This window comes from Haliotis rubra, unplaced genomic scaffold (assembly GCF_003918875.1).
Source record: "Haliotis rubra isolate DU_JTF1 unplaced genomic scaffold, ASM391887v1 Scf847, whole genome shotgun sequence".
Taxonomy (NCBI): Eukaryota; Metazoa; Mollusca; class Gastropoda; order Lepetellida; family Haliotidae; genus Haliotis; species Haliotis rubra.
The window spans coordinates 79,452-103,592 of record NW_025767576.1 but is presented as its reverse complement, the minus strand read 5'-3'; the positions used below and the strand labels follow the sequence as shown (position 1 = coordinate 103,592).

At 37.8% G+C, this 24,141-nt stretch overlaps 1 protein-coding gene across 1 annotated transcript in view; it reads right to left on the bottom strand.

The window, feature by feature from the left end:
* LOC124262615 (cortactin-binding protein 2-like) overlaps positions 1-24,141 on the bottom strand; it is an 80,788-nt gene that overhangs the window by 19,434 nt on the left and 37,213 nt on the right. The window contains 7 exon segments of the mRNA XM_046697122.1: positions 69-368; positions 1,406-1,523; positions 2,252-2,449; positions 3,517-3,667; positions 4,586-4,685; positions 5,646-5,876; positions 23,925-24,042. Coding sequence (XP_046553078.1) covers positions 69-368; positions 1,406-1,523; positions 2,252-2,449; positions 3,517-3,667; positions 4,586-4,685; positions 5,646-5,876; positions 23,925-24,042 — 1,216 coding nt within the window.

The window sequence follows — 24,141 nt, the reverse complement described above, 5'->3', positions numbered from 1 at the left end:
GAAAATGTCATCTGGCTTGGCTGTAGGTGTTTTGATGCACATCTACACACGACTCAGTTAATACTTACTAATTTTGAAATGTTTTATACTGGATGTCCCAAGTCCTAGTGTGAAGCCAGAGTTGTCTGTGGGGGACTCCGGCTCCAGACGGTTGATCTTGCGAGTCCGCAGCCCCGTGTCAAGCGTGACGTAGTACGACTCCAGCAGACGACAACACTTCTCCTCCAGCATGCACCAGTTGAAGAACGGCGTCACCTCCAACGTCCCGATCACGTAATGATGATGGCTGTCAGGGTCACTCTCTGATGGAGCCATCTTGGGGATATGAAGCTCCACAGTTACTGAGATTATGTGGTTATTGTTGGCACCTGGGGTGAAAAGGAAACAGCAGCCATTAAAAGTTGTGTTGGCTGAGTGGGTTAGATCGCTGACTTTGTGTGCTAGCGATGAGGTGCCTGACTCTCAAAATCAACCCAACAAAAGTACTAGAATCTGTACTTTACTGAGAAAATGTAATCATAAATATAACAGATGATGTTTCTGGTGAATAAATGATGAAGAATACTGCAAAATACGCACACAGAACCCAATGGGTAATTTCTGCATCATAAAATAAAGTATTGCACTCCTCTCTTTTGAAACATACTATTCAGACTTGAGGAATACAATATCACCTGTATCAGAAACTATACACCATGGTCCCTATCTACAAAGTATTTCGTATATCATTACGACCTATCGTAACTCTATGGTTCATCGTAAGTTAACAAGAGTCATCAGAAGATGGTATTTGCCTCACATATCTGCCAAGTTTTGCTGAAAGATATTGAGAAGTTTTCGAGTTGTGCCCTCCGGAAACGAAACCCACCCCTCCCTTTTGGGACTAAGTCTGAATCGTTTCCATGGAAACCCCACAAAAAATAAAATGCCAAAAATCTGCAAATAGCAAAATGCACCACTTAAGGATCTGTTTGATATATCTACCAAGTTTTGTTGAAAATTATTGAATGTTTTTTGAGTTATGCTCCGGAAACTAAGCCCACCCAAGCTTTTGGGACTAAGTATCTTTCAAGTTTTGTTGAAAAATATTGAACGGTTCTTGAGTTATGCTCCAGAAACGAAACCTACCCCTCCCTTTTGGTTTCCATGGAAACCGGGAAAAATAAAAATGCCAAAAATCTGTAAATAGCAAAAGGCACCACCTTAGGTTCTGTTTGATATATCTACCAATTTTTGAAGAAAAATATTGAACGTTTTTTTAGTTAAGCTCTGGAAACAAAATGATTACGGACGAGGCGACGACTATATCCCCCCACATTACATGCCGGGGGGATAATAATGTCATATCGCTATAAACACTTTGTGGACTGTGACAGAGTTGATTAACTAATTTTTACCAGCTTACCTGTTTGGTTGAGATAGTGCTTGCACAGTTTGGAGGCCACACTGAAAGCTGACCTGCCGAGGCGGTCCTTCTTCTCCAGGTCGAGGTTCGTATGTTCCATCAGCAGTTGAAGACAGTCCTAGAAGAGACGTACAGTGTTAGAACACACTTATGATTGTAGAACAGACGTACAGTGTGTGAACATACATACAGTCCAAGAACAGATCTGCAGTATCAAAGCTCGCATACAGTATACAAGTTTCAAGATAATCCAATTACGTCTATAGAGTTCAGTCCCATAAAAACTGTCATGCATTCATGTTCTTCTAACTTCTAACTGACCCGACATGCTTGTCAAATGACTGAAAACAGCAGGACCCTGTTCATCAAAGCAATCATAACGCTATGACAGTCATAAGTCTATGTTAAAGTATGGGAGTTACGATCATCTTAGCGCTATGACAGTCATAAGTCTGTGTTAAAGTATGGGAGTTACGATCATCTTAGCGCTACGACAGTCATAAGTCTGTGTTAAAGTATGGGAGTTATGATCATCTTAGCGCTAAGCTATGTTAAAAATATGGGAGTTATGATCATCTTAGCGCTACGCCCGCTTTGTGGAACGGGGCTCAGATAACCAGAACTTTTATGAAAGAGGGAAGGGGGGGTCCTCTGCATGCTACATATTTCTAATATCGGTTCATATTTAATGAAGGTGTGCTAAGTATGTTGGATATGCCATTTTCTGCAAATCAAACCTTACCAACTTCAAGACCAATACCCTGACCAACCAAACATATGATACGTAAGCATGATAAGATACATAATATTTCAATACACATCAGTGAGAACACGTATGTGACTGACCTCCTTCTCCAGGCAGGCCGCCATGTGAGCCAATGTCCAGCCACCCTTGTCAGCCATGCTGACCACATGTTGGAGAGATTCTGTCTGCTCGTCAGAGTCGGCCATGATGCCCTGGCGTTTAATACTGTGTTGCAGGATGAGCCTGAGACAGTCGATATGGCTGCCAATCACAGCAGTGTGGAGTGGGGTCAGTCCGGACTGAAAAACAACAAAACACGTCAGCCATTAACATCTGCATTCCCATGACAAGTGAAACTGTCTGTCCTTGCAGTTTAAATTGTGGAAGTGAGTGAGTATGGTTTTACACCATTTGGGAGAGGGCTTTCTTAAGTTGGATAACTCGTGCCCAATCCTTTTCTTGAATGAATAAAATATGTTTCAATCAACGCCACTTACAGCAATATTCCAGTAAAATCACAGTGGGGGACACCAGAAATGGGCTTCACACATTTTACCCATTTGGATTATGAACCCGTGTCTTTAGGGTGAAGAGAGAAAGCATTAACCAAACTTTCAGTTACCAAACCACCCCAATAATGTGGAAAATGGATGAGGATACCTTGTCTTAACAGTAGGGTTAATACTAGCATACAGTGCACCCCTGAATCCAAGCAGTACAATCCTGAGAAGTTATTTTGACTTGCTTATTTCCATACAAAAAAAAAAGTTCAATCTTATAACCTAAAAACTGAACCAAAGAAAATTCAGTGAAACTGCATTATCAGTGGTTCAAGGGAGGTTACTCTCTCTCCCTACATCGGACATATGAATGTTGGCCCACATTCAAAACGACAACATTTGAAACGGTGTTGATATGAAATTTTGTGATTTCCACAATTGTAGTGATTGAGTGACTATGGTTTTATGCTGCTCCCACCACCCCTCCACAACTGTGAGCTTCTTCTGATTAGAAAAAACTATACGATTAAAATAAATGATGTCCAGCATTTGGAACCAATCATTTAGCCTACAACTGCAAAGCCGAACGTCACATGTTAAACTTTCTGATTAAGGAAATACATCAGACTTTCACTTGCGGAATCTCATAAGTGATGCTCTAATTAACTGGAGCAAAAGTAGTTCCAGCATGAACTGTATGTGGATATTGTCAGATCTTTGTGTTGAGGTAGGAAGCAGTAGGTTTTAGAATTTAAGATGAATGGAAAAAGTAATCTCAGTAAAACCCTGAAAGTAGCTGTTAATCTTTATAGTCTTATTTGAGTCCAGGCAGTATTTGTGAAGTCTCTCTTCCAGAAAGAACCCACCATGTTTGTGAACAACGGCCGGGCTCCGTGTTCCAGCAGCAAACGGCAACATTCGGCATGCCCCCTGGTGGCAGCGAGGTGAAGTGGTGTCTCATTGGTCTGATTGCCAATGTTCACCACTGCAGCTTTGTCCAGAAGAAGTTTTAGGCAGCTGAAAGATCATCATCATCATCATCATCATCATCATCATCATCTATAGTGACGGGACAGCACAACAGAATTATGGAGCAACATGATGCACAATCACGATCAGTTGGATTACAGACATAAAAATCCTGGTCAGGAGATAAAGAAGTTCTGGATATGTTTTCAAAACAATGGCTATTTTAGATTACATATTTGTTATTCAAAATCAAATCTCAACATATTGCCATCATTTTCAGCAACTTTTCATCGATCTCCTATTGTTTATCCTACATTTTGTTCTTCTGGTATGGCAAAATTTGATTTTGGCATAATACGAAAAATATTACATTACAAATTCATATATTTCCACTTTTCAGCTCTTTCAGGTAAGTAATAATAATAATAATAATATATTTATAAAGTGCCTAATATTCACCATAGAGATGCTCAGTGGCGCTGTGACAATATTAGGGAAGGAAATAGTTCATGTAACTTTACAGAAAGGCAGCAGTGAATAGATGGGTCTTAAGCAGAGATTTAAAAGTTTCTTTCGATGAAGTGTTCCTGATTTCCTTTGGAAGAGAGTTCCACAGTTTAGGGCTGGCACAGGAGAAGGCTCGGTCAGACGGTTGGTTTGGAGATCTGTGTTGGGTGAGGAGACAGTCAGAGAACTGACTGACTGACTGAGTTTAGTTTTACGCCGCTTTTAGCAATATTCCAGCAATATCACGGCGGGGGACACCAGAAATGGGCTTCAGACATTGTGCCCATGTGGGGAATCGAACCCGGGTCTTCGGCGTGCCGAGCCAAGCGCTTTAACCACTAGGCTACCCGCCGCCCGAGAGTCAGAGGAGGATTGGAGACTTCATTGGGGTACATACATACACGGAGATGAGATGTTTGAGATAGAGACACAAGTTTGGCCTGTGCGACCTTCACTCACCTACTATGGCCGTTTGCAGCAGCCAGGTGTACTGGACTCAGGAGGTCGTCCCGGAGAGCATTTGGGTTACCTCCCTTGTCCAACAGAAACTGTAAACAATCTGTAACAATAGTGACTTCTTATTGTATAAATTGACAAGTCATCAAGTAACACACTGTCAATACTTTATAGGTTTAAATTCACCTCGTTCCTCATCACCAGTGATTACTGAGGATCAATTTGTAGTGAGGACAGGTTTAAATTCACCTGATCACTTTGTATTTGCTGGAGTTAGTCAGTGAGTTTGATTTTACGCCGCTATTAGCAATATTCCAGCAATATCATGGCAGGGGACACCAGAAATGGGCTTTACACAGTGTACCCATGTGGGGTATCAAACCCGGGTCGTCAGTGGGACAAGCAAACCCTTTAACCACTAGGCTACCCCACTGCATCAATTTTGCTGGATGTTGCTATGGTAACAAATGACGAAGTAAAAGACACAGTATGTAAAGGAAACTGCAGCTGGTTGCGAATACTTGTGGTGTTTTTTATCACTGGAAATAGTTGCTAATACTTTTGGGGCTTTTAAAATCACAGGAAAAAAGTTGCTAATTTTATAATTTCAATTCTTGTAACTTGATGTCACTAATGTCAACTTTTCAAAGAAAAAGATATCCATGATTTTGAAAAATATACTGGTATCTTCCAAATGTACAGCAATATGTATTCATAAGTAGGCACATCTCTAGTACTTGGGATAATAGTGAGTGAGTGAGTGAGTGAGTGAGTTTAGTTTTACGCTGCACTCAGCAATATTCCAACTATATGGCGGCGGTCTGTAAATAATCGAGTCTGGACCAGACAATCCAGTGATCAACAGCATGAGCATTGATCTGCGCAACTTGGGAACCGATGACATGTCAACCAAATCAGAGAGCCTAACCCCGTTAGTCACCTGTTACGACAAGCATGGATTACTGAAGATCAATTCTAACCCGGACCTTCAAGGGTCACTTGGGATAATAAATACAGTAATGACTTCCATGTGTTTAATAGAAAACGTGGCCAAGGCACTTACGTTCATGTCCCCCTTCGGCAGTGCAGTGAATGGGGGTCGTTCCATCCTTCATCGGTAAATTCACATCAGCATCTCGTTCTACTATAAGCGTTTTGAGAAGGTCAAGGTCACCACATGCAGCGTGTTTGTGTACAGGAGAGTTTTTAACGATGTCGACAGAACAGGTAGAGGATGGGGAGGGGGCAGATACTGGCAACGCTAGACTAAATGAATCACTCGGACTTGCTTCACCTGCAGACAAAAAACGCAACAGATCATGAGACATTCTGGCAAAATATTCCATATACATCATCAGTGGTTTATAGGAAACTGCATCATTTACTGTGAGGAGTGAGTGAGTTTATAGGTGCTTTAAGATATTTTAATTATCTCACGACATGAAACCGCCACCTACCAGCACAACTCCAGTGTCCACTATATCATCATTAGGATTTATTTACGATTTCACCCTCGTGATGGGCAAATCATAAAAAATATTGTGACATTGTGTCAAAAATCAGGTATTTTATATTTTCATAAATTCTGAATTGGTAGAATATAAATTTTGAATACAAACTTTAAAAAATAAATTAATTCAAATGGGAATTCTTTCGGTTATTTACTGCAGACGTTGAGCTGATTATCTACTTCTGAGCAGGTCCCGATAAATCCTGCTTTATCCCGGAAAATCCGGAATTTGCACAAATAATCATAACTGAGGTTTCATTGTTTCATATACGTTTCAGGTAACAAATCCATATGGGATCTGAGGACTGAGTAGGTCTCTAGTATATCATTCTGGAGAGACCAATGAGAACAGGCCATTGTGACCAACCAATCACCAGCGTGGATAGTGGGAATTAATTCTGCCCTTGAATACCATAGGGTTCAAGATATTAGGATTCCCATTACAGATAGACTGAATATACAAAATAAAATTTGTCACGTACCATGTCATATAATTCATAATTATATCACTTACAACGCCATGAAATTGATTATACACATATTTGATGCAACATTTGAGTAATTTAGAAATACAAATGTCCAAGATTCTGACATAAATAACACTGAAGTTTCTCTATCAGTATAATTTCACTGTATGTGTTATAATATCTAATCATTAAAAGGATGAACAAAAAATAATCCTGTAAATATAAACAATGCACTTGAGTCATTATTTGCTGGGAAAAAATATGACTTGGACATTATAACTTGGATGGAAAACAGTTATTCATGATTTCTGAAATTACCATTTCGTGTTCACAACCAATTCAAATAATACACCATGAATGTTTATTGATGCATTTACTTTGGCCTCAAAGAAATGGAAAAATAGATTCGTAACTCTCTGTAGTTCACGTGTATGTTTAACTGTCCTTTGAAAGGGTCAATCCACGAAATGCTCTATGCAAGGTTACATTTTCACGAAACAGACATACATAAGGAAATATTTTCAAAATGGCTGCTGTAGTGGCCATTTTTCGACTTTCATATAATTGACAATATTGAAGTCGTAGTATTGTTGTTGCAGGTGATTCTGAACCAAGAATTCACTGGCCACTCTAAACATGCATTTAGTGGAAATATCATTAAACTGATGAACCTATATGTCCTAACAGAGCATCATCAATCCTAACAGTTTAATTTAGAAAAGTGCTTTCTTCATTACATACAAAGTTCAGTGTCCTCGCTTTCCAATAAGTAACAGATGGACGTACAGACAATTTCACAAGCACATATAAACCATGGGTTCAGGTGAGCTAAAATTTAAGCATAAAAACATGAAAAAGAGCATGAAAAGGCTCAAACCATGAAAACAATGCAAACATGAAAAACAGAACTTCACAAAATTCAAAAAGTGTAAACAAACAAGTAACAAAGAAAGATAGCATTCGAACAGCATAGCAAAACTCCAACTTTGGCAGGGTCTACCAATTTCATAAGTCCTTAAAATTTTACTTAAAAACTACTAAATATAGTCTAAACTTCTAAAGATGTTGGTGATCCTATTTGAATATTTGACATTTCCCACGTTATTTCATCTCAATCCCCAATGCATACACGTTTGTTTGTTTGTTTGTTTGCATGCAATTGTACTAATTTCATTATATTTCAATGCCTTTAAAACACACTGTTATATATTAACAACATACAGACTGAGTGTTGTTTGTTGTTTAACGCTGCACTCCGCAATATTCCAGTTATATGGCAGCAGTCTCAAATAACTTGAGTCTGGACCAGACAATCCAGTGATCAACAGCATGAGCATTGATCTACACAATTGGGACACAATGGCATGTGTCAACCAAGTTAGCGAGCCTGTCCACCCAATCCCGTTAATCCCCTCTTACGACAAGCATGGCTTGCTTCAGTCCAGTTCTAACCCAGATCTTCACGGGTGGCTAGCAAGTAAACATTAGTTGGCAAACATATCTTCCCTAGTAGCGTTTTGAATACTTTCCTGGGTTTTATAGTGTTATTTAGATGTACAATTTCACTTACTTGTTCATTAATAAATATTTTTGTTTGAATGATTCTTGTAGGGGTGATCACATAAAATTATAATATATATTTTTAACACATTCAGATTGTATTTCACTGACCTTAGTTTCAGCTTCTCAGGGCAAATCAGTACAGTAATTCATCTAATAATTTGCACTGGAAATAATACATTTGGTTTATGAACAAAATCTCAAAATAACTAATTTCATTCATACCAGGTTTAGCCAATGTTAAAGAGCAAAACAATTTTCCACATCTTTTAAACTACCATATTTTGTGTAAAGTGCACACTTTTTAAAAACAAAATAAAAAACACACTCCATAGTGAAATTTGATGTTTTTTCCCTATGCCTAGTCATAGACTGACTGACTGAGTTTGGTTTTACTCCGCTTTTAGCAATATTCCAGCAGGGGGACACCAGAAATTGGCTTCACACATTGTATATCTGTGGGGATTCGAACCCGGGATCTTCGGCGTGACGAGCCAACGCTTTAACCACTGGGCTACCCCACCGCCCCCCTAGTCATAGACATGGGCATGTAACACCAGAACACCGTGTCAGCAAATCCAAAATAAAGACGCAGTTCAAGCATATAATTTCACTGTTGGGTAAAGTTCATTGTGTATCTAAACTTAACTTTTTTCTCATCTTTTATGAATTTTATTACAAATTTAATTCAATATTCATATATCAAACTTGGTGAAATAGTGTGTGAAGATATCCATTGGTATTACTGTAGGCCAGACTATGCTACTTATCGGTTTTACAGATCCGCAAAGGGAGTTAATAATATTTTGTAACATTTCAGCTCAAAATGTACAGACATTATGACTGGGTTGGGTGTGTCACACGTGCTCCAGAAATGGGGCAATTTGAAAAACAAATTAATGGGGTACAAATATTTTTTAAATATATAAAATAAGTATACACAATATCAAATGATCTGTGAGGATCCTGAGAAAGGCCACTAAATGCTCATGTCAATCACTGGCTCGTGTAATCCAAACTCAATAACATATGGCTGTCCACATAGCTGTAATACTGCTGTGATAGCAGTTTTAACAACAAACCAAAAATGTAATATAAGAGGTTGTCTTTTTAGAAGAAACATGGTAAAGAGCTGATGACTGTTCTAAACACTTGCTGCTCACACCTGCATCTACATGCAGGAGCTGCACTGTGTAAACATGCAGCCTAATACCACCTAATATCCATAACCAACGCTTGGTGAATAACATCCTTCCTAACGCTGGTGAACCCAAGCACTCCAGCAGTCCCAGAGGACAAGCCTCCCGGTTCCAACTTGCCCTGATGTGTCTAGCAGAGAAGCAAATTCTGGGTAAATGGCCAGGCAGCATATATATTACTCAGGATGCTGCTGCTGCTGCTGATGCTGCGGAGATAGTCTGTCTCACAGTCCCTGAACCACATTATTTTCCCTACTGCCTAGCCCTCCTGCAATGCTAAAGCCCTAAATGAAGCAAGTCTAGATTTCCTCAGGTTCTGAATCTCCCATCTCACTGGGGCTCCTTTTAAATTTAAAAGGAATTATTGGTTTCTATTAAAATTTTATATATTCCAGTAGTGGTGGTCCGATTAATTGAAATAATCGAAGATTGGTCGTAGTGACTAAGCGACCAAGCAATCGATCATAATTTCTCATAATCGAACACAAACAATTCTGGAACACTTGTTTTCATTAACAATATTTTTTCACATGGTTGGTTTTGTCTGTTATATTTTGTAAAATACTACAAGCTCGTTTCAAGTGATGATTGAATGTATCTTAAAGATTCCAAGAAATTTATGTTCCTAACATACTAGTCATTCTTTAAAGATTTGAAAATTTGCCAAAAACCCAAAAGAACTACATGGTTTTTTCCTTATTTTTATGTGCATTAACAAATTTCATAAATGGCGCAAAACCAATTATTTTTGATGATTGATCGGTACTAATGAACCAATCATCAATTATGAGATTTTTAACCAATTCCAAGACTAAGTGTTAGTCTACTGCTGAGATATCTCTGTGTGAACTGTCTAGGTATCATGATCACAAATCTGGATGTCATATCAATACTGAATGGTACAACAGGACATACTTTTCTATATTACTATTTTAAAGATCTCTTTTTGTAAAAATATTGTATTATTTTTATGCTATGGATACAGAGTTTCTATGCTATACTTTTGGATTTTTTTTATGTGTTATGGTCAAAGGTTATTTTTCTGTGGTATGGTTACAGATTTTGTATGTTGTGGTTACAGATGGATTTTTTTGTTATGGTTGCTGATATTTTCATCTTTTTGTCATAAAGTTGGACATCATGGTCACTGATTTTTTATTCTACAGTTTAAGATGTATGATATGGTTTTAGATATTTTATGCTACAGTTAGTATGCATGTTATGGGTACATATTTTTTTCTGTTTGGGTTTCTGTTACAGTTACAGATTTTTCATGTAATACCTAATATTTGTCTGACTGACATACACTTTTCTTCAAATTATTGTTTATAATTACTTGTTTTTAACTACTGATGACCCAACATATCACCAAACATGACTTTTAAGTTTTGAGAATATTCTCCCAACAACCACCAAGAAACCTTTGAAATTAAAATTTAATAATTATATTTTTGTCATATATAGATATTTTATTTCAATATTTATTTTGTAAACATTTTTGTAAAGGTGGAAATTGGGGGTGGGGAAATGGATAAATCAACTCACAAGAAAAAAGTTAATAGATAAAACCTCCCTTCCATTAAAGATCTATTTTCTTAAAATCACTTTTCAAGTAGGGAAAATTTTAAATATTTGGAAGGCTGGTAACAATCTTGAAACCTTTAACTATATAACCTGAATACTTGAGAGAACAAGCGAATGGTCGAGCTAGTCACAGCTGTGATGAAGTACAATACCCAACTTGCATATACATTGTGGTTTCTTCTGTCTCCTGAGCAATGGTTCCTGTGCATTATTCCGCATGAGGACTTTCAGTAGGATCCTTGACAAGGCCATCAGTGACTGGCAGACATGATACTGATGCTTCTATGGTAATGAACACTAATGAGGTCGCCGCGACCTGATGCTCCCTGTGGGTGCTACAGACACTGTGAGTATCATTATGCTGGTGGTGGTGGTGGTAACACATCCTCAGTGTTGTTGTAACCTGACGCTGTCACTGATGCCGCCACTGACGCAGTCAACCAGCACACAGGATGATTAAATCACATGTATGACATGGTGTACTGAGGATTGGACTTTGGAATTTTTAATTATTTTTTTTTGGGTGGTACATGCTTACATACTGGACTGAAGTAGAAGCTTTTTAAGGGGTTTTGTAGACTTAAATTAATCTGACACATGAAATTGGGTTTTGTAGAACCTGAGGAAATCTAGACTTGCTTCATTTAGGTCTTTACCACTGCAGAGAGGACTAGGAAGTAGGGAAAATAATGTGGTTCAGGGACTCAGCCAGTGAGACAGACTAGGGGTTTTGTTTTCGGATGGAATATACTTTATTTTGTAGCTTTATATTTGTCTGCTATATTCAACAGAATGATTGAGAATGATTCCATATTTAGCAATTTTCCATACATGTCAAACATACAATGGAATAACACACTGTAGCATGTTGATATTCAAATTGGGTCTCTATAATGACAAACCTATGTTTAAAGCATATGTCACCCTAACATCGACAATATATTTATTTGGTTATCTACTGTATTGATAATTACACATTGATATATCACATTAACCACATAAAAACTGTTTGCTTTGAAACTTAAATAGGGTTGTAGAAGGTTTTGTTAACATTGTTCTTCGGGAAAATAGTATAATTTTCAAAATGGTATCCAAAATTCTAAGTATTATTTTCAATATGTGTTCTTCATGTTAACTGAAATAAAGTCATTCTTGACAATACTTGTGTTAGCCAAAATGATAAATAGATAAAAATATACTGATACTTTATCATCTTTTTTAAGGAAAGTAACACAAATACCCTAAAATAGCCATTATCCAGTATCCAAGATTTATTTTCTACATAATGTCTTCACCTGACGAGATGTGTAACCTGATAAAAAAAAAATACCAAAAGAGCGAAATAAGGTCATGGTCTGATTTTCACTGTTCTGAAATACTGACGTCAGTAGTGTGGCATTGTATACTGTAGGTGCCAAGAGCAATGTCCTTGACAATCGTTAGCACTGTTACCGACATACTTATCTTGCCACAAAATAATAAACATCGTGGCAAGATGCCCAAAGACTACTGCACTGGAGCTCAAGTAAATAAATGTCTCGGCTCCCGCGACTAAGATATGGAAGTATTTCTATGGTACAGCAGTTTCAAATTACAATGTTCCTGCTTACAGTGCATTACTGACTGAGTTTAGTTTTCGCCACTTCGCAATATTCCAGCAATATCACGCAGGGGGACACCAGAAATAGGCTTCACACATTGTGCCCATGTGGGGAATCGAACCGGGTCTTCGGTAGTGACGAACCAACGCTTTAACCACTAGGCTACCCCACCGCCTCTACAGTGCATTAACCATTAACAACTTTTTTAATCTTAATTTTTAAATTTAGCTCACTGATTTTATATCCTTGGAAACATTATGCTAAAATGGGGATGCCAGACCATGCAACCCATGGACACTTAATGCAACCATTGAACCCAGGAATAGGTTATAGGTTATTAGGGCCTGTCTGGAATCTCCATTTGGACATTTGGACAAAATGATGTTGCCCTATATCTCTATTTGTGTTTCTTGGGGTCTGTTACCATCGGAGGCCTACGTTGTGAATCATTGTAAAATCTGAGCAAACAAAAGTAATGATCAGATACAAATTAACAGTGAACATCAAAATATTAATTACCGGTATGTTAATAATTAAGCTGTGTTTGGTGAGCTTACATTCTTTTTTATGCTGGCTTGATGATATATTTTCGCAACAAATTTTCAGGTAGTCATATACATTTTCTGGGGATAATCATTATAATGAATTAGTTCATAAAGTAAGGTTGTTGATAATCCTACCGATGACCCTGCTATTAGCCTAAAGTGAGTGAGTGAATTAAGTTCTATGCCGCTTTTAGCAATATTCCAGCAATATCACGGCAGGGGACACCAGAAATGGGTTTCATACATTGTACCCATGTGGGAAATCGAACCCGGGTTCTCGGCATAACGAGCGAACACGCTTAACCACTACGCTACCCCATCACCCCTATAAGCCCTAAGGAAGACCCAACATAATGCTAGGACGACCCTAAGAATACCATATCTAAACCCTCTAGATAATCCTATGGACAACCCTCTTGATAGCCAAGGAGCACTATGTGGTGTTAACAGACCAAGGATCATAACCTGGGCATATCTGGGATTATAAACCAGCTGATACTGGCAAGGTAAAGGGACACAACTCTGTTCAGGTAACTGTCGATCCCTATGTGGCATCCATTCCCTCTTCCTCTCAGCAACAAAGTAGCCTACAGAGCTGAAAGACTGGCAGACATAACTTATGAACAAATTTCATTACATTCAGTGAAATTTGCAAATTTTGACCAAAAAAACAACAACTATAATTTAATAATATCTTTAGGAAACTTTGGATAAAAGTCCTGGATTAAGTCAAAGAAAAATAATTTGAAACCGAGCAATATCCAATAAAATGTCTAAAGTGATGTCAACAGGTTCTTTCATTGGATTCACAATCATCTTTATCTATATGAATCTTTCCAATCACGGCATACCTGATACAGCTGGACTCAGCAGCTGACTAAGGTGGGGTTAAAAACTAACCTAAATCTGCCAGCTCGGGACAAGTTTTCACTAGTAATAATAATCAGGAGGAATAAGGAACATTTAATTATGGAATGCCGCTTCCACCATAAAGCATAAACCATTTTGCTGATCGACACAAATTTTAAACCCATCAGTAAGGTTCCTTCATTTAACACTAAAAAATTCATTACTTAAAAGCCATAATAATAATTGATGGTAAAGCATCTGTCTATTACAAACTAGCATCCCTTGAATATGTATCAAAGCTCACCATATTTAAAATCATAGATCACAGAATATGAGAAACAAAAACATATTTACAAATAATTTAAAGGAAAAGACAGACTATTTAATTGGCAGGCGATGTTGTGCAGTCTTGTTAAAAGATAAAATCATCAAAATTTTATTGAAACAAATCAAACCAAGGTTACTATAATGCATCCAAAAATAATTCAGTGATACAGGTGAACAAATTTATCTGTAAACAAAGATGTACCTTTCACCCAATCCTTGGATCATCCAAACTCGCATGTATCTGCTACACAAGACTGGCTCTCTCCTGCAATTTGATTGGTCCGATTTCTTATTCCTGATGGACACTGACCAATGGTCAGATCCGATTCAAAGCAAGCCTGGTTATCTAGGTGTACACTGGTCATGTAAAGCATAGATGCAATTTCAGTGTCAAAATACTGTTTCTCAAGTTATTTGAGAATATTTCTCAAAGATATATCAATAAAAACGTCAATTTATGAATACCATAACATGAAGCATAGAAAAAAAAAAAAATAATTATATTGCCCAGAGTTTGGGTATCTAACTCAATTTTCTAATACTGTATTTATAAATTTATAATGATCACATAACCTTGTGTAACACCAGCTTAAAATAACCAGGCTGCAAAATGGAGATCTGAAATATTTAGTTTTTTTATGCCTACAAATGTGCTAAAAATTGCATATTAATCCATGCAATAACAAAATTCCATTTGAACTATGCATGCCACATTGAAAGATTACAAAAACGAAACTGAACTATGAAGACAAAAAATAACAAAAAAATATTGTCACAAACGGAGGTAAACCAAAGGGAGGGAACTCTCAATGTACAAAGGGAGACAACTGAATTAGCACAACACTGACTGCACAACACACACTGCACATTACATCTGACTGACAACAGAGGGTTAGAATTACAAATATTCAATCCATTTTTTATTATCTAGGAGCTCACCACCACAATTAAAATTAAAATTGCATAGTTCATTTTTTCAGGAATGAACTTTCAAGTGCTGAAATGATAATGTCACTGCCTAGCATCAGCCCTGACATTCAGCTAAACCCTGAACAATAATGGTACTAATGGGACGTGACCTTGACATTCAAGGTGGTACATGTGAAATACCATTAATTGGGACATGACAGGGTTGATGTGTCCTCGTTCACGGATGATAGATTTATATGAATGCCACACAACAGCCATTGGACAATACTGGACATAGCAACCAGTGTTTGAAATTAAGAGTGAGTGAGTGAGTTTGGATTTACGCCGCTTTTAGCAATATTCCAACAATATCATGGCTGGGGACACCAGAAATGGGCTTCACACATTGCATCCATGTGGGAATTGAACCTGGGTCTTCAGCGTGATGAGGGAACGCATTAACCACTAGGGTTCCCCACCGCCACTTTGAAATTAAGAGGATTTGCAGGGTCCTTGAAATTTTGAAATGTAATATTTGAATCTGGGGTCATTAAATCTTTTAACATTAGGGTTAGGAGGACCCCTTGATGTTAAACTTAATTGTAAACACTGATCACACATCAGATCAAGCAGAGAAATATACCAAATTGTTGCCTAAAAGCATATTCAAAGCATTAAAACTACTGAGTGCTTGCAGAACAAAGCGAGAGAGTACTGTGTACACCTTCCACAGATCTTGCAGCAATGGCACAGAGGGGAATCAAACACAGTATTGTTCATGGTAAAGCAAAAACATGGACTACTGGGCTAATCATCCGTACTACTTCCTGTTCAATGAGTGAATGTGGGGGTGAATGAGGTGGGGTGAAATTGGGTTTAACGCCGTGGGGTGAAATTGGGTTTAACGCCGTGCTCATATGACGACGTGCATGCGTGTGTATGTGTATGTGCGGCTGCTTGTACTAGCCCAGACTGAAGCTGGTTTATAGTGCTAGCCCACTTAGATACCATGCCGCTGTGAAGCATGAATACCCCACTCAGACACATTATACTGACCAGTCCTTGTTGTACCCATTAATGCCGAGCGCAAGGCAGGGACCAACAAGTGCCATATTTCAACGTATTTTGGTATGACGCGGTCGGGGATCGAACCCGCTACCTTCCGCTCTCCGGGCGGACGCTCCAACCACTACACCACGAAGGCGGTCCAGGGGTGAATGAGTGAGTGAGTGAGTTAGTATGGTTTTACGCTGCTTTTAGCAATATTCCAGCAATATCACGGCGGGGCACACCAGAAATGGGCTTTACACATTGTACCCATGTGGGGAATCAAACCCGGGTCTTTGGCATGACAAGCAAACTCTTTAACCGTTGGACTACCCCATCGCCCCTCACTGTTCCATGAAGATTTTTGACTTTCAATTGCCAATTACTCTTATTCTTGAAGATGGAGTTACAAAAGTCACAGTTCCTAAGACTATTAAAAAGCTATCTAACACATCAGCTAAGTCTAATAGACTGATGAGAGTCATAGTGCTTTATTATCACCAATACCTAGCATAGTTACAACTCCAATGATTTTACAAAGACCACCAACATTCAATGAATATTCTTGATTTTTTAAATAATGCTTGTTTTCATTTTAATTTGGGTGTTATTTATCAAAGCAATTATGCAAAACAGTTGTTCCTTCCAAGCCAGGCAGGATAACAGTAAACACTCTTACATATTTAATTGGACAGTAATGTTGTCACTAGTTTGATAAACATTAGCTGTCAGCAGTTTAGAAGCAGGCCAAGAATGGAATCCTAAATTTGTATATTGTGTGAGAATATCCAGCCTTTTTTCTTTCACAAAATCTAATGTATGATATTATAGATAACACAATTTTCATATCAATAAAAATTAATAATAGCTCCTATCAACAATATCAAAAATCATTTTAGACAGACCTACACCCTTCAGTTCATATTGTTGAATGTTTCAACAGTTACAATACAACATAATAACATGGCATGAAGATAATTTCCAGAACAATAAACTTTTAAATCAGTGAGTACAGATTTATGTCACTATATTAAAGTATATTCCAGCAATATCTCATCTGGAAAACCCCAGAAATTGGCTTCACACATTGCAACCATTAAGGGAATCGAACCCAAGCCTTTGGCATAACAAGCTAACACCATAACCATAAAGCTAACCACAATCTAAGTCACTTCTGTACAGATAGTTGAATGACTTGATATTTAATCTACTCAAAAATGACGTTATTCACAATGCAGTTACACAGCTACACATCAATTCCTGAACACACAAAGGGAGACAATTCATCAAGAGAACTGCAGCACATCTAACATATTCAACAGGCATACTCAAGCATAACATTCAGCATAATGAGGGGAAGCAGACACATTGTGCAGCAATCATTTATTAACAAGATTCAAAGAAGCAGGACAGATTAGTCTGATACTGGAACTGTGAAAATAGTTACCGTATTCACTGTATAAAGCACCCATCTCCGATAAGCATCCACGACCACCTTCTAGACCAATCTGTTATCAATCTTCATAAGCACCCCAGTAGTAGACAAAAACTTTACATGACATTTTCTCTTTTTAACATTTTTACAGAAAAACGGCAGCGCAGATGGTGTACATAATTATAGTAATTATCAAAATCATTTTACCTTGAGCGAAATTTGTTCACAACCGCTCGATCTCTGAAAACAAATTTAACTTAATGTGTATGGTTTAAATTGCTGCCTGTGTTAATTTTCTAAGCACTTAGGGTGCTTTTTACGGTAAATACGGTAAGTGTGCATGTGAGTCTAAAGACGTGAAACAGATGATAGAAATGATGTAAAGTTGTTAAGACTTAGATGATATAACCAACAAGGAGAAGACATTGCCACGACATACAGCAATTGTTGCCTTGACCAGCAGTTGAACGCCCAGATTTTATTAATAAATGCAGCTGCCCCAGATCATGTATTCAGGTCATTGTCAGCAATATTACAGCTATATCACAGGGGCCTGTGAATAAGGCAAAGTCTGGCCCAGACAAACGATGGTTGATAGCATGAGTGAGTATCCATGGCACGATGAGCAACTGATGATTTAGAATGTCTGTTAATTCCTGGAACGATTAGAGTTGAGTGAGTTGGGTTTTACGCCAATTTTAGCAATATCCCAGCAATATCACGGCAGGGGACACTACAAATGGGCTTCATACTTTGGACCCATATGGGCAATCAAACCCAGGCCTTCAGCATTAGAGTTGAGTGAGTTGGGTTTTACGCCAATTTTAGCAATATCCCAGCAATATCCGACGCTTTTCAACCCCATGTGGATTAACCCCTAGGCTACCCCACTGCCCCTGGAATGATTAGAAATATGGGTGAGTTGGCTGTAATGCTGCAAGAGTATTCTGGTTTACATCACAGCGTGTCTATGGTGCAGGTTATGAAATCCGCTGTCAGAGCAAATTGGGATTTAAAATCCGAGATCAGATTTCAGGAACGGCAAAGGGAAGTAAATCCAGTCCAATTACAGAGCCTTGGCAAGTGAGACAACAATGTTCCCCTCACAACCACAATGATTACTCTGGCAGAGGAAACAGCCATACTGGGCCACAAATGATGTTGGATGGATTCATGAACAGATTCACGTAACTCCATGATTTACTAACAATAACTATCAATATTCGGATCATTTAGCAATTCGCTAGTGTTATGCATATGTATAACGATTTCTTAGAACATGATATATCTCTTTATGCAAATGTGAATCAATTTCAAATGAGTCGCTTCACTGTAGACAATTAAAATTACATATTTAATGTATTATTATTCATTTTCACAAACTGTACATTATTTCCCACGCTTTTGACAATAAATGACACCAGAATAAAATCTGTCGTTGAATGTCACTTTCAGATGAAATATGCATTAAAATGAAGTAATATACTTCATTGCAATACATACCTTGTGAAGAGCCTGGAAAAAGATTAAAGGAACACTTGTACTTTCATGTGTTCTCTTATTCGTTTCCATGAATATATGTGGTGTATTTCATGATATATAGTGGATATCCTGATATCGATATAGTGGATATCATAATATATGTGTTTTGTTTCATGGTATATAGTGTATATTTTGATGTATGTGGGGTATTTTATGATATATAGTGAATATTGTGATATATGTAGTGTATTTCATAACAAAGAGAGAAGACATGATATATTAGTGTATATCATGATATATCACAAATCTTCAACAGGACAGCCTCTCAAAGCCAGCGAAGTCGGGCCACACCACTGTCAGCAACCATCATGAGTCTCAACCATTTAACATCAGAATTCATCATGCTAATTGATAAGCAGCATGTCACTCGTTACCTGGATGTCGACAGCCCAGTAATTCATGTCATGTTAGTTGCCATGGTAATCAGACAATTGTAAAATCGAACAGGTCACAGTATCAGGTTCATTTCAGATATCACTGCTTATTGTTATCAGTGTTTCACATGACAGGGTTGCACTACTTCGGCCATTTTCAAAGACCTAAAGGTTACATAGGTCCACTAAAACAAAGTCATAATTTAAGATGTGCATTGTACTTTTTAAATCACTCCACATAATTACTTGAGTTGTCTGTGTTATATGGAACAAAGAAAACACAATTTGCAAGAGAATTTCTACCATGTTTTAACCCATTTATACAATGATCAATGGTTACATAAATCAGTTCTATTTTGAAGTGAAGTTAACCTTTGAGTGAGCTTGTTTTTTATCGCCCATCTCTGACAAAAATTTATCTGCAGATGATGAAAAATGTAACCCCCAGCAAATAGTCCCAATAAGCACAACATTTGCAATTTTCTAAACACCCTGAGTGCTTCTTACATCAAATACGACTTAGCCATTCATTCAAATAAAGATAAACAGACAGACTTCTTAGTCCCAAGAGCATGTGAACGATTCTCCTTTGCTGTAAGTTTTTCTGCTTCATGAGACACTGGGATCTTGTGCTGAGTGTTAACTGGACTTAATATTACTGGAGTACAACTATATTCAAGTCAAATTACCGAAAACGATGATAACGTGATTACCAACACCATCAACAGTTCATGCGGGGCTTCCACTTTCCCTTTTGTTCCATTAGTCTATAATGGCCAGCTAAGCTTCTAATCAAGAAACTAGATTACTGAAATCCAGTTACAATCCTGTCCATCCTGAGTGTCATATTGAATTCTCGTGCACCATCACCTTCCCATCATAACAGCCCTGTCTGTCATTTAATATCAACTACAATTTTTTCAGGATTTAGATACAGATTTCAAAGAACTAAAATCAAATGAGTTACAGGTCAACTATTCTCAATTTTTGTGTGGAAGTGGATTTCATCCATGTTTTTATTCTGAAACTAAAATATTTGCACTGACTGATGTAAGGGTTGACAGCAGGACATGCTGTGTTTCAAGAACAGAGCAGACGGACATGTTTTTCAAGTTGTTTTTGAAGAAAGTGTATAAATCTATCAGGGCTTTGTGACACTAGATCCATTTGCACATCACGACACCACATAACTTTGCACTTAAAGATGGAGCAATATCCTGATTATATCTGAATACCACTCAGCTAGTGAGAAGCACCCATTTTGTGTTGGCTGTACAATTTCTTTTCAGGCTGAACATCCAAATGCACTGGGCATAATATTTTTTCATGGCCAAGGTTTTTTTTCTTCAATCTTGACACAAGGAAACAGTTTGTTACGGACTTACTGAGTATACACTGAATATAATCCTGAACTACTTTCACAGACTCATTGAAAGATCTACTGGAACATTTATTGAAAAGTTCAAGTTCTGCTGCACAGACATTGATATTTTGACATAGGCCAACTTTCCTCTTTACTTGACCAAACTTTTTGAAAGCACTTTTAAGATATGTCAGTCATCCAAATTTGTCACAGGTCATAATCTGTGATGACGTTTTTCTTTCATTAGTCAGGGTATCTGATGCATTATATGATCTGTATGTGTATTATAATGGCATATGTAAGACAAGCTGCTCTTGCTGAAACCAACTCCACCAAATATTCTCGTCCTTGCCAGATACAAATACTCTTAACACTCACCAACTCCCCCAACAAAATCAATACAATTTATACAAATCCTTGTACTCAAATAATGTACTTTAAATATTAGGTTCCATCTTGAAAAAGAATCTGATGTGAGCAGGAAGGAGCAATTTTATTAATGTAAATCAGAAGCAACCATTAGCAGTAATGGGTGTACAATTACCAAATTGCCTTAACACATTTTGATTGATGTGATGCCTGTCGCAAGTCATCACAAATCTAAAAAATTACAAGTCGTTACATTTCAGATTACTTTTTTTCAGCTATAAATACATGGGAGATGTTGGCCGTAAGACAAGCATGGTGTGACTTATGTATGAATACTGCATGAATGTGGCTGATCAACACTGCTGGGCATATTTGTTTCGGGCATCTACTAGTGGCGTAAGCCATGCTTATTGACCAGTGATGGTGCTGCGGAGCTTGGGGCTGAGAGGGCTATGCACACACAACAATGCACATACCGGAATAATTGATTGCATCTACTCGGCATGTTGGAGCAGGAATGAAAGTGCCAAGAGGTTCTCTTATGGTAATATGGTCGTGGGTCCTTTACTGCTTATAGCGGATGTTTATAGCACATTTTACTGCACCGATGTCAATGTAACGACTTCTGTTTTGTGACATGTTGTTTTAAAGATCAAATGTATTTTTAGTGGATAAATAATGAGAATAATTGCTGTATTGCTCTGGTTCCATAGAGGAATATGATGATAAGTTCTGGTTCCATAGAGGAATATGATGATAAGTTCTGGTTCCATAGAGGAATATGATGATAAGTTCTGGTTCCATAGAGGAATATGATGATAAGTTCTGGTTCCATAGAGGAATATGATGATAAGTTCTGGTTCCATGGAGGAATATGATGAAAAGTTCTGGTTCCACAGAGGAATATGATGATGAGTTCTGGTTCCATAGAGGAATATGATGATAAGTTCTGGTTCCATAGAGGAATATGATGATAAGTTCTGGTTCCATAGAGGAATATGATGATAAGTTCTGGTTCCATAGAGGAATATGATGATGAGTTCTGGTTCCATAGAGGAATATGATGATAAGTTCTGGTTCCATGGAGGAATATGATGAAAAGTTCTGGTTCCATAGAGGAATATGATGATGAGTTCTGGTTCCATAGAGGAATATGATGATAAGTTCTGGTTCCATGGAGGAATATGATGATAAGTTCTGGTTTCATAGAGGAATATGATGATAAGTTCTGGTTCCATAGAGGAATATGATGATAAGTTCTGGTTCCATAGAGGAATATGATGATGAGTTCTGGTTCCATAGAGGAATATGATGATAAGTTCTGGTTCCATGGAGGAATATGATGATGAGTTAGTGTTCTGGTTTCATAGAGGCATATGATGGTGAGTTAGTGTTCTGGTTTCATAGAGGCATATGATGGTGAGTTAGTGTTCTGGTTTCATAGAGGCATATGATGGTGAGTTAGTGTTCTGGTTTCATAGAAGGATTTGATGGTGAGTTAGTGTTCTGGTTCCATAGAGGGATTTGATGGTGAGTTAGTGTTCTGGTTTCATAGATTGATTTTATGGTGAGTTAGTGTTCTGGTTCCATAGAGGAATATCATGGTGAGTTAGTGTTCTGGTTTCATAGAGGGATTTGATGGTGAGCTAGTGAGGGTGGTCGAAAGTTGTCTGGAAAATCATTTTGCTTCAGAATGGCTTTGTATGATGGCTGAATGCATTGTGAAAGTAATAGTCATAAACATTCACAGCTTTGGTGAACCCTTCAAAGCCTGGCAATGGGATGTGTTGGTGTGTGTCTGTGAAACTGGAAATGATCTGTCTGTCAATAAATATCAGATATGTCTACAGCTCTTTTTGGAACAATGGCTTACAAACGATAACAATACTTTCTCTGGATTTTCTTAACCTTGGACATTAGTCGCTATACACCACGTCTGAAAGGATACACCCGTAATACAATACTGTACAAAATTAAGCACCAACAGCAGCATAAATACACATGTAGGGAACATGCACAGCCAATCCAATGTGAGTGTATTGGTGATGATGCAGGAATTGGGGCTGTGTATCGTCTAGAAATGATGGATATCACTTATCCTGAAGAGTCAAAGGTGTCTGATAATGTGATACTGCAAAATTACACTTTACAAATTGGCAGAGATTTTCAAGATTTCATCATGCTAAAGTGTGTTATACCTATAAAAGAAGACATGTAAATCCTCTGAAAGATGGCTAATTAACTTATGCCCCTCACAACTTGATGACTTGGACTTGTTAATCATTATACATGAACTGCATAATAAATGAGGTTATAAACATCAATCACCACAATTAATCCAAAAAATTAAAATTGATTCTAAATAATGTAAGAAATAGCGTTAAACTCATAAAATAAAAAAAAGACATCCTTAAGCTCTACTCCATTAAACAACTAAAGCAAAGCACCATCTGCCAAATGTTTTTCAGATTCAGCACCGAGCTTGGTCTCTCTACAGAGGCATGTATTAAACAGGTTCTCGAAACTGTGTGAAAATCGCCACTGATCGTATGATTTCGCAGGTTAATATTGAAAGCAATGCAGCTTGTAAGCAGCCTGAGCTCGAACACAGTACTGTAGGTTTTAGTTTGTGGTTTGCGTTTTGTCTGTTGCCCCGATTACCTTTGGTCATTGTGGCAAGCAATTGCTGCAAGTCGGCCATTTCAGGCCCCAGAAAATCCAACGCGGGCGTGTGAGGGGAGACAATTCCGGCTGATTGGAAAGCCTGACCGGGCATTAACTGCAAGAAATCAAGCACATGCCGACATGCACACTCAAAACTGAAATCATGCAAATAAAGATGAAATAAAGACAACATCAACTAAAATGTGCTTGGTTG